At 39.4% G+C, this 17,504-nt stretch overlaps 2 protein-coding genes across 4 annotated transcripts in view; one reads left to right on the plus strand and one right to left on the minus strand.

Moving 5' to 3' along the window:
- LOC133550662 (TBC1 domain family member 8B-like) overlaps positions 1-765 on the minus strand; it is a 63,367-nt gene extending 62,602 nt beyond the window's left edge. For both annotated transcript variants that reach the window (XM_061896595.1, XM_061896594.1), the window contains exon 1: positions 466-765. In XM_061896595.1, the coding sequence (XP_061752579.1) occupies positions 466-592 (127 nt within the window). In that variant the 5' untranslated portion in view covers positions 593-765. The remainder of the gene's footprint in view (positions 1-465) is intronic.
- A 6,822-nt stretch (positions 766-7,587) lies between these two features.
- LOC133550664 (RPA-related protein RADX-like) overlaps positions 7,588-17,504 on the plus strand; it is a 42,488-nt gene continuing 32,571 nt past the window's right edge. The window contains exon 1 of one of the 2 annotated variants that reach the window (XM_061896607.1): positions 7,588-8,702. In XM_061896607.1, the coding sequence (XP_061752591.1) occupies positions 8,114-8,702 (589 nt within the window). In that variant the 5' untranslated portion in view covers positions 7,588-8,113. The remainder of the gene's footprint in view (positions 8,703-17,504) is intronic. The other variant, XM_061896606.1, reaches the window with a different exon arrangement.

Genomic DNA, 17,504 nt, shown 5'->3' on the forward strand with positions numbered 1-17,504 from the left:
CCGCCAGTTGAAAACCCTGAAATGATACGACTAATAATTGAGGAAATATATTTACAGCACCATTTCTAAATAAATGGTTTCATCTTTGGCGCATAATAAGCTGATATACAGGCTAACGTATCTGCATACCCAAGTCAGGAGGAATTGTGCAAACAACCCATATTCTATATACTAATGTACTTCGGTCTATGTGACCCTATCGCCTATGATCTGTATGCGGGGTACTATTAAAGCACAACATGAGTATCTGACTTTATCCTTGTCAACAAGAGAAGCCAGCTGTTCACTCACTATTTGTCCTAGACCTGTTGCAGTTATGTCCTATCATGATATACAGCAGCACACGGTCGTTCGTGACAGGTGAAGGCTCAAGACAAGCCGATAAATGTCACCTCTTTAATCCAGATAATAACTTGTTCGGCTTCAAATTATGAAATCTTCGCAAAACATACCCGCTAACGTTACCTGTCAAGCCGCCTCCACCTTCACCATATCCTCGCCTTCTCTGGAGCACGAAATATTCATTATCCTTCTCCGTGACCCACAATTTAAAGGCGTTTTTCAGCAATATTTCTTCGGGTTTAAGCCACATGGTTACGAATGTTGTCCGCGGCTCGTCTGCCAAATTCTCCTGTCATTCCACGGCTACCTCACAACACTGCACACGTCAAACCAGTGAATATTTGTTTGCGTCCGGATGCCTCCCTTCCCACGTCGACAAGAAACATCGCTTCGCACAAAGGATTGTGGGATTGTAGTTTTACTGGAGCAGGCCCCGCCATGACAGCGAAGGCAACAGACTTCCCATTCGTGAAGAGTAAAGGAGTGGACGATACTGTCATTTTTTACACCGATCCAATACCAAGGACATTGGATCGGTAAAAGTAATAATAATAGTAATAATATTAATAATAATAACAAGACGAACAATAATGACATGCTGTAATATACGCAATTTTTCTGGACTGATATTTCTGTTTTAATGTTTAATGCTTATGATACACTTTTTTTTTTATAAAATAGAGCACCTGTGTCAAACTCAAGACCAGATGCGGCCTGGATAAAATGTGTGTCAATTCATCTTTCTTACTAAACATATTCGTTCTTTCTTTCAATAGAAATTGCATGTCTTTTAAACTTGAGAAATATCTGACGATGCAAAAAAAATATTGACCCAGGGGTGTCTTAAGTGTAGCCAGCAGCTACAGCCCGCTGCGTATTTTTGGACGAAAAACAACAGTTCTAATAAATATAAAACGAGCAAAATGTAATGTCATGAAAAAGAAGCTGAGAATTGTACAAATAACTCAGGGGTATCCAAATGTTTTACATCAAGGGTCGCATACTGAAAAGTCAAAAGTATGTTGGGGCCATTTTCAAATTGTTTTATTTTGTAAAATAGAAAAAACAAAAAAAAAGAAGCAAGAAAGGGATTAAAACAATTTTAAAGACAGAAAAAAAAATATTGACACAGATTTAAAAAAAAGAATTGGGATCAGCTTTGAGTTATAAGTGACAAAGTGTAATATAATTATTAGTTTTTAGTATCAAAAGGTTTTTAGTATCAAAATAAATCTTAGCACATATTGTCACCTATAACACAAAGCTGAGTCGAGATTGTTTCTACAGTGTCATTTTAGTTTTAAAAAAAAAATACTTGGAGGATAATGTTAAGCTTTTATGTCTACTAAGAAAATGTCATATTCAAAAATCTAAAGTAATTTCAAGTGAACAAATATATGTTATTGTTTTATTCTGAAATTTTACTCACTATTGATGACAAAGAAAAACAAAAAGGCTATAAAAACTTTCCATGTTTTAAAACATAAAAACTAAGGAGTAATGTAAAAAGTAATGTGTCGTATGGTGTTTTGTTACATTCTGTTTCGAGGATTAGCCCTTGCACATGTTTCTTGTTTTTCTTAGTTTTCTCTTTTTTTTCTACAGTAGTTTTAAAAGTCTAGTAAAAATATTTTTAATGATAGACATTTTGTTTATCTTTATAATTATATCGTTGCCTTTCTGAATGATGGTGTTGGTTTTGATTGTGAAGTTTTATTTTATCATATTGTTTAAACTAGTAATGCCAATACTGATAACAATACCAATACCTAAAATATGTCAAGCTCATTGAAATACTTGATTTCTGTTGTTTATCTTTTCAATTTGAATAAAACAGGAACAAAACCTATATATTTTAATCAACAGTTAAACAATATTTTTGGGGGACAATTCAAGTAAGAGATGATAATAAAAAATAATATAATTATTCCCTTTTAGTACATATTATTTAAGCAAAAGAAAACCTATTTCGCAAAAAAAAGAAAAATCTACAATAAAATTGTATTCAAATCCTTTACCTTTTTCCTCCAAACCTTTTTCCTCCAAAGCCATATATTTGGCAGACAATGCCTACAACACTTTAATTTAAAAAAAAAAATATATATAATAATATTACAGAAAAGAAGGGAAAGGCATAACATTTCAATAATATCAAACACAAACAATTGACTACATGTATAGTATCTGTAAAATAGAGGGATTATGTTCTGCCCAGACCAGAACAAGTAGATATGATTGGATAAACCACAGGTGTCAAAGTTAACCCCTTTTTTCTGGTTTATTTGGGGGTAAGCACACCATTTATGTTGAACTAACTTGTCTCCAAATTCCACATTTGCGGCTTCGAGTGGCTTTCACCTCACTCTATCAGCTTTCGTCTGTTCCACCATTTCACCCTCTTCTTCGGGTTTGCTTCTAGAAGCAGTAGTTCATTCTCCCTTCATTTAGTTTGAAAAAAAATAAGGTTGTGAATCCTCATTTGTTCAAAAATTGTTATCTTGTTATGAATGTGTTTCTTACTATATTATACAGTATATAGTCATGCAGTGTGTATACACAACTTAGATGGAAGGTTTAAAGTTGTTTTAGGCTACAACGGGGACTTCCATTAGCTGCATCTTCCAAACCTTTTCCTTATTATCTTTAAAATCCTACTTTAAAAAACAGATGTGTGTTTTTTGTCTTTCATTATGATTGTGAACAATAGGCAAAATTCCCCAAAAAGTACAGTTCTCCTTTAAGGCAACAAGCAAATGTTGCGTCTCGAAAGTACAAATCCCGTTTTCATATGAGTTGGGAAATTGTGTTAGATGTAAATATAAACGGAATACAATGATGTGCAAATCATTTTTAACCCATATTCAGTTGAACATGCTACAAACACAACATATTTGATGTTAAAACTAGTAAACACTTTTTTTTTTTGCAAAAAATCATTAACTTTAGAATTTGATGCCAGCAACACGTGACAAAGAAGTTGAGAAAGGTGGCAATAAATACTGATAAAGTTGAGGAATTCTCATCAGACACTTATTTGGAACATCCCACAGGTGTGCAGGCTAATTGGGAACAGATGGGTGCCATGATTGGGTATAAAAGCAGCTTCCATGAAATGCACAGTCATTCACAAACAAGGATTGGGAAACGGTCACCACTTTGTGAACAAATGCGTGAGCAAATAGGTCAAACCGTTTTAGAACAACATTTATCAACGGGCCATTGCAAGAAATTTAGGAATTTCACCATCTTCGGTCCATAATACCATCAAAAGGTTCAGAGAATCTGGAGAAATCACTGCACGTAAGCGATGATATAATGGACCTTCGTTCCCTCAGGCGGTACTGCATCAAAAAGCGACATCAGTGACCAAAGAGGAAAAGAACCATCAGGACTGTTCTAGGTGCAAAGTTGAAAAGCCAGCATCTGTGACGGTATGGGGGTTTATTAGTGCCCAAGGCATGGGTAACTTACACATCTGTGAAGGCACCATTGATGCTGAAAGGTACATACAGGTTTTGGAGCTACATATGTTGCCATCCAAGCAGCGTTATCATGGACGCCCTTGCTTATTTCAGCAAGACAATGCCAAGTCACTTGTTACAACAGCGTGGCTTCATAGTAAAAGAGTGCGGGTACTAGACTGGCTTGCCTGTAGTCCAGACCTGTCTCCCATCGAAAATGTGTGGCGCATTATGAAACCTAAAATACCACAACGGAGACCCTGGACTGTTGAACAACTTAAGCTGTACATAAAACAAGAATGGGAAAGAATTCCACCTGAAAAGCTTCAAAAATGTGTCTCCTTAGTCCCCAAAGCTTATTGAGTGTTGTTAAAAGAAAAGGTGATGTAACACAGTGGTGAATATGCCCTTTCCCAACTACTTAGGCACGTGTTGTTGCCATGAAATTTTAAGTTAATTATTATTTGCAAAAAAAAAAAAAAAGTTAATGAGTTTGAACATCAAATACCTTGTCTTTGTAGTGCATTCAATTGAATATGGGTTGAAAGGGATTTGGAAATCATTGTATTCCATTTATATTTACACAATTTCCCAACTCATATGGAAACGGGGTTTGTATTTTGAGAAACTGTCACAAAGTGTCTTTTGACACAGAATTTCACAGCAAATTGTCAACCAAGTAGTTAGCAAAATATAAAATAATGACCATTGTAGAGAATAAATGATGAAAAAAACACTTAATTGAACAGTTTAAAAGAGGAGAAAACACGAAAAAAAAAGAAAATTTAATTTTGAAACATAGTTTATCTTCAATTTCGACTCTTTAAAATACAAAATTCAACCGCAAAAAATTAAGAGAAAAACTAGCTAATTCGAATCTTTTTGAAAAAATTAAAAAAAGAATTTATGGAACATCATTAGTAATTTTTCCTGATTGAGATTAATTTTAGAATTTTGATGATATGTTTTAAATAGGTTAAAATCCAATCTGCACTTTGTTAGAATATATAACAAATTGGACCAAGCTATATTTCTAACAAAGACAAATCATTATTTCTTCTAGATTTTCCACAACAAAAATTTTAAAAGTAATTCAAAAGACTTTGAAATAAGATTTAAATTTGGTTCTACAGATTTTCTAGATTTGATGGATGGATAAATAGATGGATAGATGGATGGATGGATGGATGGATGATGGATGGATGGATGGATGGATGGATGGATGGATGGATGGATGGATAGATAGCTAGATAGATAGATAGATAGATAGATAGATAGATATAGATTAATAAATTTAGCAAGCAAGGGACGGATGTCAACATCACTTTCATTTTCAATTCACCCTGTGGTAACACACTTTCTTCATGTTTCCTGTCTTTCATGAAACAAGTGTTGGCCAACCAATGTGTGGTTTGATTGTTGGGAATTTGCGACAAGCAAATAAATGTAGTTTAAGTTTCTGTTTTTGTTTTAGTCCTTAGTTTCAATTATTTGTGTGGAACACAAAATGAGGCATGATTATAATTTGAATCATAAAAACACAACTGATAATCATGAATACAAAATAAACAATACATAATAGAGAAACTAACGAATACATTCCACAGTATATTTCATTTGAGCTATTTCATTAACAAAACTACATAATTATACAATTAAATAGGTCTAAAATTGCATTTTGTTTAATTAATAACAACGTTATTGTAACGCACACAGAATTTATAGAATCAATACAGAACAATACGATAGAAAGTTTACATTCTTTGAATAATTTTGGAAAAATCCACCTTGTAGTTAATTTTGTGGCGAGTTTGGTCCTATTTACAAAATAATAAAGCCACAATTCATATGGGATATTAACTTGGCTGAACGTCTTTTTTTATATACACGCACACCAAGCACCCACTGGCAGAAATATAGATCTGCGCCTATGCTTTGAACCAGAGACATCTTATAAGTAAACACAGCATTGGCTGCTGTGATGCGAGCGATTTGGCCGCCATCTTGCAGTGGTGATGAAGAGCGGGCGAGCAGCCTAAACAGACAGTTGACAGGTGGAAAACAAAGATGCCGGGCCGGTGTTCAGTGTTTTCCTGTACAAATGAGCGGACTGTTGAAAATAGGAATCGGGGGATTACTTTTCACAAGTAAGATTTAACATTAACATACTATTGGTTGTATTTTGTGAAAAGTATATTACCACAGAGTGAGAAGGAGCAAAGATCTTAAATGGTACTGAAATCGTAGCCGCTAGCAAACAAGAGTATGACCATGAGAGAAATGCTTGTCAATGAAATTATCCATCCATCCATTTCTACCGCTTATTTTCTTTGGGGTCGCGGGGGACGCTGGTGCCTATCTCAGCTACAATCGGGCGGAAGGCGGGGTACATCCTGGACAAGTCGTCACCTCATCGCGGGGTACACCCTGGACAAGTCGCCACCCCACACACACACACAATCTGTGCTGTGGTCTTTACTTTTACCCCTGTTGGCTTTTACAATCTTTATATTCATCATTTATTTCAACTTTGTTATTCAAGTATGACATTTTTAAATTAATTACATTTACACAGATTGTGTGTGTGTGTGGGGGGGGGGATATATATTAGCTAACTAGACAATCAGATGGACAGTGGCTATACAGTATTATACAAGGCTAAATTTAGTCTAGCTTTCCAACCGAATTTTGTGTAGCCCACCTATGTGAAATCTGTGGGATTTTTATCCAAAGGGACATTCATAAAAAATACATATAAAACAATCACGTTAAACATTATAATTTAAGGGAAGAATGTAATACAAAATATCAATACAAAGTGTCAAGACAGAATAAACTCGCTGCTGCTGGAGCAATAGTGATACAGTCTGTAGGTCCCTAAGATATATATCTAATGTGTTCATACATTGTTTATGTAGGATATATGCATGTATATGTGACCTAATCATATTGTTTCTTGAATGGTGGAAGAGGGGTTTGTGCGTCTGCCTAACAATACGAAGTTCCTGCAGTCCTGGGTTCAAATCCAGGCTCGGGATCTTTCTGTGTGGAGTTTGCATGTTCTCCCCGTGAATGCGTGGGTTCCCTCCGGGTACTCCGGCTTCCTCCCACTTCCAAAGACATGCACCTGGGGATAGGTTGATTGGCAACACTAAATTGGCCCTAGTGTGTGAATGTGAGTGTGAATGTTGTCTGTCTATCTGTGTTGGCCCTGCAAAGAGGTGGCGACTTGTCCAGGGTTTACCCCGCCCTCCGCCCGATTGTAGCTTAGATAGGCGCCAGCGCCCCCCGCGACCCCAAAAGGGAATAAGCGGTAGAAAATGGATGGATGGAATTTAAAAATAGCTGACCGTTTTTCCCCCCCTTCTCTGGGATTATATTCCCAGTTTTGATCTTGGACGTCCATCCATCCATCCATTTCCTACCGCTTATTCCCTTTTGGGGTTGCGGGGGGCGCTGGAGCCTATCTCAGCTACAATCGGGCGGAAGGCGGGGTACACCCTGGACAAGTCGCCACCTCATCGCAGGGCTGATCTGGGACGTCTAGTCACTTATAGTTTATAAGAATATTATATTACTGTTAAGCAAACTATGAATAATAAAACACGCCAAAACATGTTTCCTTTATCACAGCTACACGTATGACAAAAAAATGCGTAAAAATCAGTGGTATTCAGTGAGGTAAGATTCATTAAAAATGCGCAGACAGTTCATTGCGCCTGTGAAACAAATTGCGCTGAGTGGAGCGGATCACCACTCCAAGATGGCGGTCCCGCGTCTCGTCAGCGCTAGTAGGCAGTAGCGGTCTATGCTTCTTCTACTTATAGGATGTCTATGCTTTGAACAACAACTGCTAAACTACGTTTTTTTAACCGCGTCGATTGCGTCATCATTAAGTGGCTCTCGCAAGCGGGTTATTTGAAAAGGTAGCATTTCTCTACTTGTGCAAGTACGATCATATCAAAATATTGTTTATTAGTCATAACAAGATTACTGTATTATTTTAATAATAAGGCCGTGTTACTGTTTTATTTGATGGACGCTCAATACAGTTCCATTCAAAGCGTGACGAGGCAACTGTGGATTTGTAACGTTAGCTAGTAGCACCTTTGCTAGTCGGGGAAAACTAAGTTCGTGAACTTACTAAAATGTGAAAATTACGTTATCACTTGGAACGTTTAATTACAAAAATGACCTACGGGAGTCCATGAATGTGTGTTTTTTACGATAGCATCGTTTCACCGACTTCAGACATTAGTTAGCCAACGAGCTAACGTGAGCTGGCTTTGATAACGGCGAAAGCAACTTTGATGATGGATGATACCTCGTCTACTTCCACTGGTCTTCCTCCTTCATCTTTCTTGAAGAGGACATTGGAACATTTATCGTCAAGGCAATATGTGAAACTGCCTGAGCAGATAGATAAGGCTGATAGTGTTGCTGTCGTCTCACTCCAGCGCTACTTGTCTGATCAAAGCGAAGGACATCCGGGTAATAACTACAGCTATGACGTAACCATCACCGACGGAGTGTGGCGGGCTAAATGCTTTCTTCACCCCAGTTTAAATCACTTGGTGCACACTAACACCCTGAGGACAGGCTCGGACATCATCATCACGCAGTGCTCGTTTGTGTACAACGAGAGGAGACTGGGGCACGGCTACATCAGCATTGAAAAGGTGAGCTGTGGCTCAGGCAGGTCTGCACTCCTGTCTATTATTCGGGATGTATACACGCTGCCAATGCTGGTCAAAGGCGGCATGGAGCAGAGCACCTTGCTCCAAAGCGACGTCCCTCTCCAGGTGACTCGCAAACATTACCTGTCTGTGTGGAATGATGAGGATCCAGAGGGGAGCATGTGGACCGTGGTGCCCCCTTCACCTGACCTTGTACTGGATGGTGAGAAGCTGCATTCACACCTGCATGATACATTACGGTAGTACCCCAGTAATATGTTTCAAAAGGCCATTATTAAAGGCCTGGGCGATATGACATAATCTCAGATTTTTTTCCACACAAAATTCGATTCCGATTTTTTTTTTTCAGATTTTCCCCCCTACTTTTTAAAGAAACCAATGAGTACAAATGTCACAGAAAAAAACGTGTTTCTTTTATTTGATCAAAAAATTAGTAGTACGAACGGCATCTGAACTCTAAGAAAAATACAAATTTGAATGTTATGTTTTTTTTAATTATGACTCCAAAAGGGACAAGCGGTAGAAAATGGATTGACGGATGTTAATATTAAAAATATTATATATATATATATATATATATATATATATATATATATATATATATATATATATATATATATATATTAGGGCTGTAACAACTAATCGATTAAAATCGATTATAAAAATAGTTGGCGATTAATTTAGTCATCGATTCATTAGATGTATGCAGTGCGCCTGCGCTGAGGCTCTTTTTTTTTCTTTTTTTTTTTTCCTCTCGTTCTTTCCTAAACCTTTATTTAGGAACTGCAACATTTACAAAACGCTGAGAAACAATAATCAAAATAAGTAGGGGACGGCGTGGCGCAGTGGAAGAGTGGCCGTGCGCAACCCGAGAGTCACTGGTTCAAATCCCACCTAGTAACAACCTCGTCACGTCCGTTGTGTCCTGAGCAAGACACTTCACCCTTGCTCCTGATGGGTGCTGGTTGGCGCCTTGCATGGCAGCTCCCTCCATCAGTGTGTGAATGTGTGTGTGAATGGGTAAATGTGGAAGTAGTGTCAAAGCGCTTTGAGTACCTTGAAGGTAGAAAAGCGCTATACAAGTACAACCCATTTATTTATTTATAAGTACAAAAAAGTACAAAACAGCGCCAAGGCGGCGGCAGTAAGCCAGCCAATGATGTGTCATGTGCAGCTCACGTGACCAAGCCGTATTCTTTGTCTGGAAACATTCGAAAAATGGCGGAACGATAGTGTAAGTGCAATGGAGAAAAGTCTACGACCTAAGTCGTCAAAAGTGTGGGAATTCTTCACCCTAAACCCTGTTATATTTTTATTCCCATTGTTGCTTTTTATTTTTTATTCTTATTGTAATATTTCTCTATTTTGTTTCCATTTAAACCCCCATAATTTACTTTTTACTTTTTTAAAATCGATTCCAACTCCGTACACTGCTGCTGGAATTTACATTTTTCTGAAGGAACTCTCCTGAAGGAATCAATAAAGTACTATCTATCTATCTAAACACTGCAAAGAGGACACTTTCCTGCAAAACGTGCAGCATCGACCTCGCGGGGAACGGAAGTACGACATCGCTTCGGGAGCACCTTAAGAGGAAGCATGTTGGATCCATGGATGAAGAAAAAAACTCACGGTACGTAACTTTTTAAGTCCATAGTCCAAGTACATTGATCCGTTGTGTCCGTCTTTGTGTGTTTTTAATATGTTGTTAACGAGGAGATTTTTTTAAGGCAATAAACGGACAGAAATATCTCAGGTTGGTTTCATAGTGAATCAATGTAGCCGGACCCAATTAAGCTATATAAGATTTAAGTGACGCTTTAGTAATTTAAACGTTATGATGGTGCTGGAATATTTCAAGCTATTATTCACAGGCAGCCTAAAATTAATCCTTTATTATTCACAACAGAATCATGTACAATATCTGATTCAGTTCTGATCTGATGAGTTACATGTCTGTGTTATTAGTGTTATATGCTGCATCCCCAATGTCCATTTATTTTATCTAGCTTTTTTTTAATGTGGTGGTGTAATTAGATAGATAGATAGATATTACTTTTATTGATTTCCTCAGGGAGTTTCCTCAGGAACATTTAAAATCCAGCAGCAGTGTACAGAATTAAAATCAATTTTAAAAAGTAAATAACGGGGGTTTAAATGGAAAAAAAAAAAGAAGAAAATATTACAATAAGAATAAAAAAAAAAGCAACATAAGAATAAAAATAACAATATAACAAGAAAAACTAGGCAGCAGTGACCATGGTATGAAAACATTTGCCTTTTACATCAGAAATTATTAAATAAATCAACCAAGTATGTATTGAGTTACATGTAAATGTTGCTACTATGTACATTCATGATATGTTTTCTCTTATTTCAGAAAGAAACAAGCCAGTATTTGGTACAAAGGAAGGTGTGCACCCCACGGCAAACGGCTGCATTGACTGATAGTGTCCTAAATATGTTGGTAACTGACATGAGGCCACTATCAATGATGGAGGATGACGGTTTCAGAAAATTGATTTACGTCCTCAACCCTGGTTACACTCTTCCCTCAAGGACCCATTTTACCAAACTGATGGAGAGGAAGTATGAGCAGACATTTCAAGCTGTGTAAACTGACATTAAAGCCACCCAGAGCAAAATTGTTCTGACCACTGATGTGTGGACAAGTATAGTCACCTTGGCAATACATGCCACTACATTGGAGATAAATGGAACATGAAGTCAATCTGCCTTACGACAATGCCACTAGAGAAAAGACATTTAGCATTCAACATTGCAGAATGGTTGGAATAGGTAGTAGCCAGGTTTGAAATTCCCCTAAGCAAAAGTTTTGCTATTGTGCATGACATTGGTGCACTTTATAAAAAAACTAAACATTTTTCTAACACTTGCCTTGTTATTGTTATGTTTGGCAAGTCAAAAGGACATGGTGCCAGTATGCGTTTTTTTTAAATAAAGTATTGGAAAGGATAGAAATGTAGTTTGTCTTTTTTATTTGATTATTCATCGAGTAATCGGAGTAATAATCAACAGATTAATCGATTATCAAATTAATCGTTAGTTGCAGCCCTAATATATATATATATATAATATATATGTGTGTGTGCGTATATATATGTATAAATATATATATGTACGTGTGTATATATATGTATGTGTGTGTATGTGTATATATATATATATATATATATATATATATATATATATATATACACACACACATACAGGTGCTGTTCATATTATTAGAATATCATGAAAAAGTTGATTTATTTCAGTAATTCAGAACGTGAAACTTACATATTATATCAATTCATTACACACAAAGTGATATACTTGAAATGTTTATTTCTTTTAATTTTGATGATTAGTACTGACAATCACTGAAAATCCCAAATTCAGTATCTCAGAAAATTAGAATATTAGTTACGACCAGTACCAAAAAATATTTTTTAGAAATGTGGGCCAACTGAAAAGTATGAACATGCAAAGTTTCAGCATGTACGGCAATCAATACTTAGTTGCAGCTCCTTTTGCCTGAATTGCTGCAGCAATGTGGCGTGGCATGGAGTCGACCAGTCTGTTGCACTCCTCAGGTGTTATGAGAGCCCAGGTTGTTTTAATAGTGGCCTTCAGCTCTTCAGCATTGTTGGGTCTGGCATCTCGCATCTTCCGCTTCACAATGCCCCATAGGTTTTCTATGGGGTTAATTAAGGTCAGGTGAGTTTGCAGGCCAATCAAGAATAGGGATACCATGGTCTTTAAACCAGGTACTGGTAGATTTCGCACTGTGTGCAAGTGCCAAGTCATGTTGGAAAATGAAATCTTCACTTCCATAAAATTGGCCCGTGGCAGGCAGCATAAAGTGTTCTAAAAGTTCCTGGTAGACTGCTGCATTGACCCTAGACCTCAGGAAACACAGTGGACCAACACCAGCAGATGACATGGCACCCCAGACCATTACCGATTGTGGAAATTTGACACTGGACTTCAGGCAACGTTGATTCTGTGCCTCTCCTGTCTTCCTCCAGACTCTGGGACCTGGATTTCCAAAGGAGATACAAAATTTACTTTCATCTGAAAACATAACTTTGGACCACTCAGGAGCAGTCCAGTCCTTTTTGTCTTGAGCCCGGGCGAGACGCTTTTGACGTTGTCTCTTATTCAAGAGTGGCTTTACACAAGGAATGCGACAGCTGAAGCCTATATCTTGCATACGTCGGTGCGTGGTGGTTCTTGAAGCACTGACTCCAGCTGCAGTCCACTCTTTGTGGATCTCCCCCACATTTTTGAATCGGTTTTGTTTGACAATCCTCTCCAGGGGGCGGTTATCCCTCTTGCTTGTACACTTTTTTTCTACCAAATCTTTGTCTTCCCTTCGCCTCTCTATTAATGTGCTTGGACACAGCTCTGGGAACATCCAACCTCTTTGGCAATGACCTTTTGTGTCTTGCCCTCCTTCTTTAAAGTATCAATGGCCATCTTTTGGACAGTTGTCAAGTCAGCAGTCTTCCCCATGATTGTGTGTCATACAGAATCAAAACGAGAGACCATTTAAAGGCTTTTCCAGGTGTTTTGAGTTAGTTAGCTAATTAGAGTGTGGCACCAGGTGTCTTCAATATCTGACCTTTTAACCATATTCTAATTTTCTGAGATGTTGAATTTAGGGTTTTCATTGGTTGTCAGTTATAATCATCTCCTTTTTGGCAAAAAACACTTTAAATGTATCAGTCTGTTTGGAATGAATTTATACATTCTACAAGTTTGACTTTCTAAATGGAATTAATGAAATAAATCAACTTTTTCATTGTATTCCAATAATATGACCAGCACCTGTGTGTTTATATATATAATATGTGTGTGTGTGTGTGTGAATATATATATATATATATATATATAAATATAATGTAATGAAAAAGATAATATATATCAGTGTATATATAATTTGCTGTATATACAATAGGGCAGCACGGTGCCACAGGGGTTAGTGTGTCTGCCTTCGATCTTGCGCTAATGCTCTTTCTGTGTGTAGTTTGCATCTTCTCCCCGTGACTGCGTGTGTTCCCTCCGGGTACTTCGGCTTCCTCCCACCTCCAAAGACATGCACCTGGGGATAGGTTGATTGGCAACACTAAATTGGCCCTATTGTGTAAATGTGAGTGTAAATGTTGTCTGTCTGTCTGTGTTGGCCCTGTGATGAGGTGGCGACTTGTGCAGGGTGTACGCCGCCTTCCGCCTGAATACAGCTGAGATAGGCTCCAGCACCCCCCGCAACCCCGAACGGGACAAGCGGTAGAAAATGGATGGATGTATATATAATATGTAATTATTACATGTTATATTTTATATTGCTACTACATTACATTTTTAGTCTACCTTATACTTGCATTATTCTTTCCATCATTACACATTCTATCCTTTGTAACTGAGCTACTGTGTGAAACAATTTCCTTTGTACATCATTAAAGTTTGTCTACAGTTGTGATCAAAATTATTCAACCCCCACACAATTTTGGTGTTTTAACAAGTTGGACATTTATTCCGTATTTTGTTTATAGTCATATCAAATAAAGATGCATTAAATAGACAAATGCAACTTGAATTACAACATTATATTTTGTAACATACCAAACAGTGTCTCTTAAGATCTCATTGACAAAATTATTCAACCCCTTGAAGATCATAACTTAAGAACAGAATTTGAATAAGGTCTTTTCAATCAGGTGTTGAAAACATGTGATTAGAACTATAACGAGCAACAATTAAACTGATTGAAAAAGACTGTGACGCTCAGCTTCTTGTAGATGGTCAATGGTGTATTTGCAACATGGTGAAGTCCAGGGATTGGTCAAAGAAGTCAAGAGAAGAGTTAGGGACGGCGTGGCGCAGTGGGGAGATTGGCCGTGCGCAACCCGAGCGTCCCTGGTTCAATTCCCACCTAGTACCAACCTCGTCACGTCCGTTGTGTCCTGAGCAAGACACTTCACCCTTGCTCCTGATGTGTGCTGGTTGGCGCCTTGCATGGCAGCTACCTCCATCAGTGTGTGAATGTGTGTGTGAATGGGTAAATGTGGAAGTAGTGTCAAAGCGCTTTGAGTACCTTGAAGGTAGAAAAGCGCTATACAAGTACAACCCATTTATCATTTAAGAGTTATTTTCTCTTTATAAGAAAGGATATGGATATAAAAAAATAGCAAAGACATTACACATTTCAAGAGACACAGTTGGGAGCATAATTCGCAAGTTTAAAGCTAAAGGCACAGTGGAAACACTACCTGGGCGTGGTAAAAAGAGGATGCTGTGTGCAACTGCTGTCCGGTATTTGAAGCGTACAGTGGTGAAAAACCCCCGGGTAACAGCTGAGGAACTACAACAGGACATTGCAGAGCGGGGAACGCAGGTTTCGTCCCAGACAATAAGGCGCGCACTACGAGATGAAGGCCTCCATGCCAGAACTCCCAGGCGCACCCCACTTCTGATTACCAGGCACAAGAATAATAGACTCAAGTATGCCAAAAATCATCTGGACAAACCCCAAAGGTTCTATGGCGTGATGAGACAAAAGTGGAACTCTTTGGGCCTATGAATCAACGTTAGGTCTGGAGGAGAAAAAAATGAAGCTTACAAAGAGAAGAACACCTTGCCTACTGTTAAGCATGGTGAGGGGTCAATCATGCTCTGGGGCTGTTTCTCTGCTTCAGGTACCGGGAATCTCCAGCGCGTTCAAGGCATTATAAATTATATTTCCTACCAGTATATATTAGATGCAAATGTCATGAAGTCAGTGACGAAGCTGAGGCTTGGGAGACGTTGGACCTTCCAACAGGACAACAATCCCAAGCATGCCTCCAAATCAACATCAGAGTGGTTGCAGAAGAAGGGCTGGAAGACTCTGGAGTGGCCTTCACAGTCGCCAGACCTAAATCCTATTGAAAACCTGTGGTGGGACTTGAAGAGGGTAGTTGCAGCACACAAGCCCAAGAATATGAATGAACTGGAGGCCTTTGCCCAAGAGGAATGGGCTAAAATACCTGTAGATCGTTGCAAGAAGGTTGTGTCCGGTTATATATCACGTTTGAAGGATGTAATTACTGCCAAAGGGTGTTCTACTAAGTACTAAAGATGCATGTAACTAGGGGGTTAAATAATTTTGTCAATGAGATATTAAGAAAAATGTCCTTTTTTGGTATTTTGTAAAATACAGTGTTACAATTTAAGTTGCATTTGTCTATTTGACACATCTTTATTTGATATGACTATAAACAAAATATGGAATAAATGTTCAACTTGCTGAAACACCAAAATTGTGTGGGGGTTGAATAATTTTGATTACAACTGTATGTCTAGATTACATTTGAAAAAACACCTTGTGGTGCAGCTTGGACACATCTTCAGTAAAGAACGGAGGTTTATTGGGTTTTTCGGGTCTTTGATCTCTAGACACCCTCGCCTAGGCGACCCAACCGGCGCTGATCGGGCCCCGGCTTGTGTCCAAGCAGCGTGCTACTCCATCCGTCTCCTCTCTTGATATTTCTGGGGGATTATTTTCTCCAGCAACCCTCTGATTCCAAGAAGTCTGAATGTTTTATGCACAGATTTCCCTAGAAAGCCCCTGCAGCCCACTTCAATAGGCTCACAGCGGGCTCTCCAGACGCTTTCTCTGCACGCCTCGAATAGCACAAGGTATTTGGCCTTCTTTCGCTCATGGGCCTCCTCCATCCGGTCTTCCCATGGGACTTTAAGTTACAGCAGCACAACTTGCTTCATTGAGTCAGTGATGTCCTAGCTATGCGCTCTGGAAATTTCAGCTGTCTGCCGAGATCCACCTGAAGCCGCCAGTCACGGGCTGTGGCGAGCAATCCGGTTGGGGCCTTACGTCCTGCCTGTGGTTTGCCCCCTACTTTGACGAAGGATATGTTATATGTTTGCTCTGCTGGATTCCAGTGCCAATGGTGTCTGCTACTGCCTTCAGCACCTGGTTGTGGCGCCATGTGTACCTCCCCTCTCCCTGCCTTCAGCACCTGGTTGTGGCGCCATGTGTACCTCCCCTCTCCCTGCCTTCAGCACCTGGTTGTGGCGCCATGTGTACCTCCGCTCTCCCAGGGCTTTAGGGCAGCAGCTCAGGATGTGTTCCAGGGAACCCCGTGCCTTGCACAATGGACATTCAGGTGTTTCTGCTAGCCCCCAGCAATGAAGATTAGATGGACTAGGGAGGGCATCATACACTGACTGGATCAGGAACTTGAGTCTTGCTGGTTCTGACTTCCAAAGTTCTGTCCAGGTGATCTTCCTGGTAGATGCGTGGTCCCAATTTGTCCAGGCTCCTTGCTGGCGCATGGCCACTGTCTTGCTCTGACGATCCTCCTCAACCTCTGCACGGATCTCTCCCTGCACCATCAGCCGTCTCTTTCGACCCTGGGCTTTGTCGTAGCGTGGTCTTGTATGGCTACCCAGCCCAGCTCGTTCTACTGCCACAGCACCTACTAAAACGCCACGTCTCAGCCTAGCTTCTGCCTGGTCGACGGCCTCTTGTGCCTACCACTTCCTCCCAGTTCTGACCTTGATGCCAGCAGAGGAGACTCCGGTGTCAGATGAGTCTCTGTAAAGTAACACCTCCCTGGCTCTGGTGACTTTAAACTCCTCGGTCAATCCGGTGAAGGGAAGCTGCAGCTTGTTGTTGTGCCCATACAGGGCGATGCTGCTTAGGCTCTTCGGCAAGCCCAGCCACCTACGCAGGTGCTGGCTGATGTTGCGTTCGAAGCCCTCCACAATGGTTACTGGGACTTCGTAGATGAGCAGCGGCCAAAGGATTCTTGGCAGGATGCCATGCTGGTATATCCAAGCCTTGAACTTCCCGGGTAAACCCGACTTGTCCACTGCTGATAGCCAGGTCTTCAGCTCCACATGGGCTGACTGCACTGCTGCCTTGTCCTTCAGGGTGCTGTCAAAAAGACAAGACAGCAGTGCAGTCAGCTCATTTGGAGCTGAAGACCTGGCTATC

The sequence above is a fragment of the Nerophis ophidion genome, linkage group LG04 (genome assembly GCF_033978795.1).
Source record: "Nerophis ophidion isolate RoL-2023_Sa linkage group LG04, RoL_Noph_v1.0, whole genome shotgun sequence".
NCBI classification, from domain to species: Eukaryota; Metazoa; Chordata; class Actinopteri; order Syngnathiformes; family Syngnathidae; genus Nerophis; species Nerophis ophidion.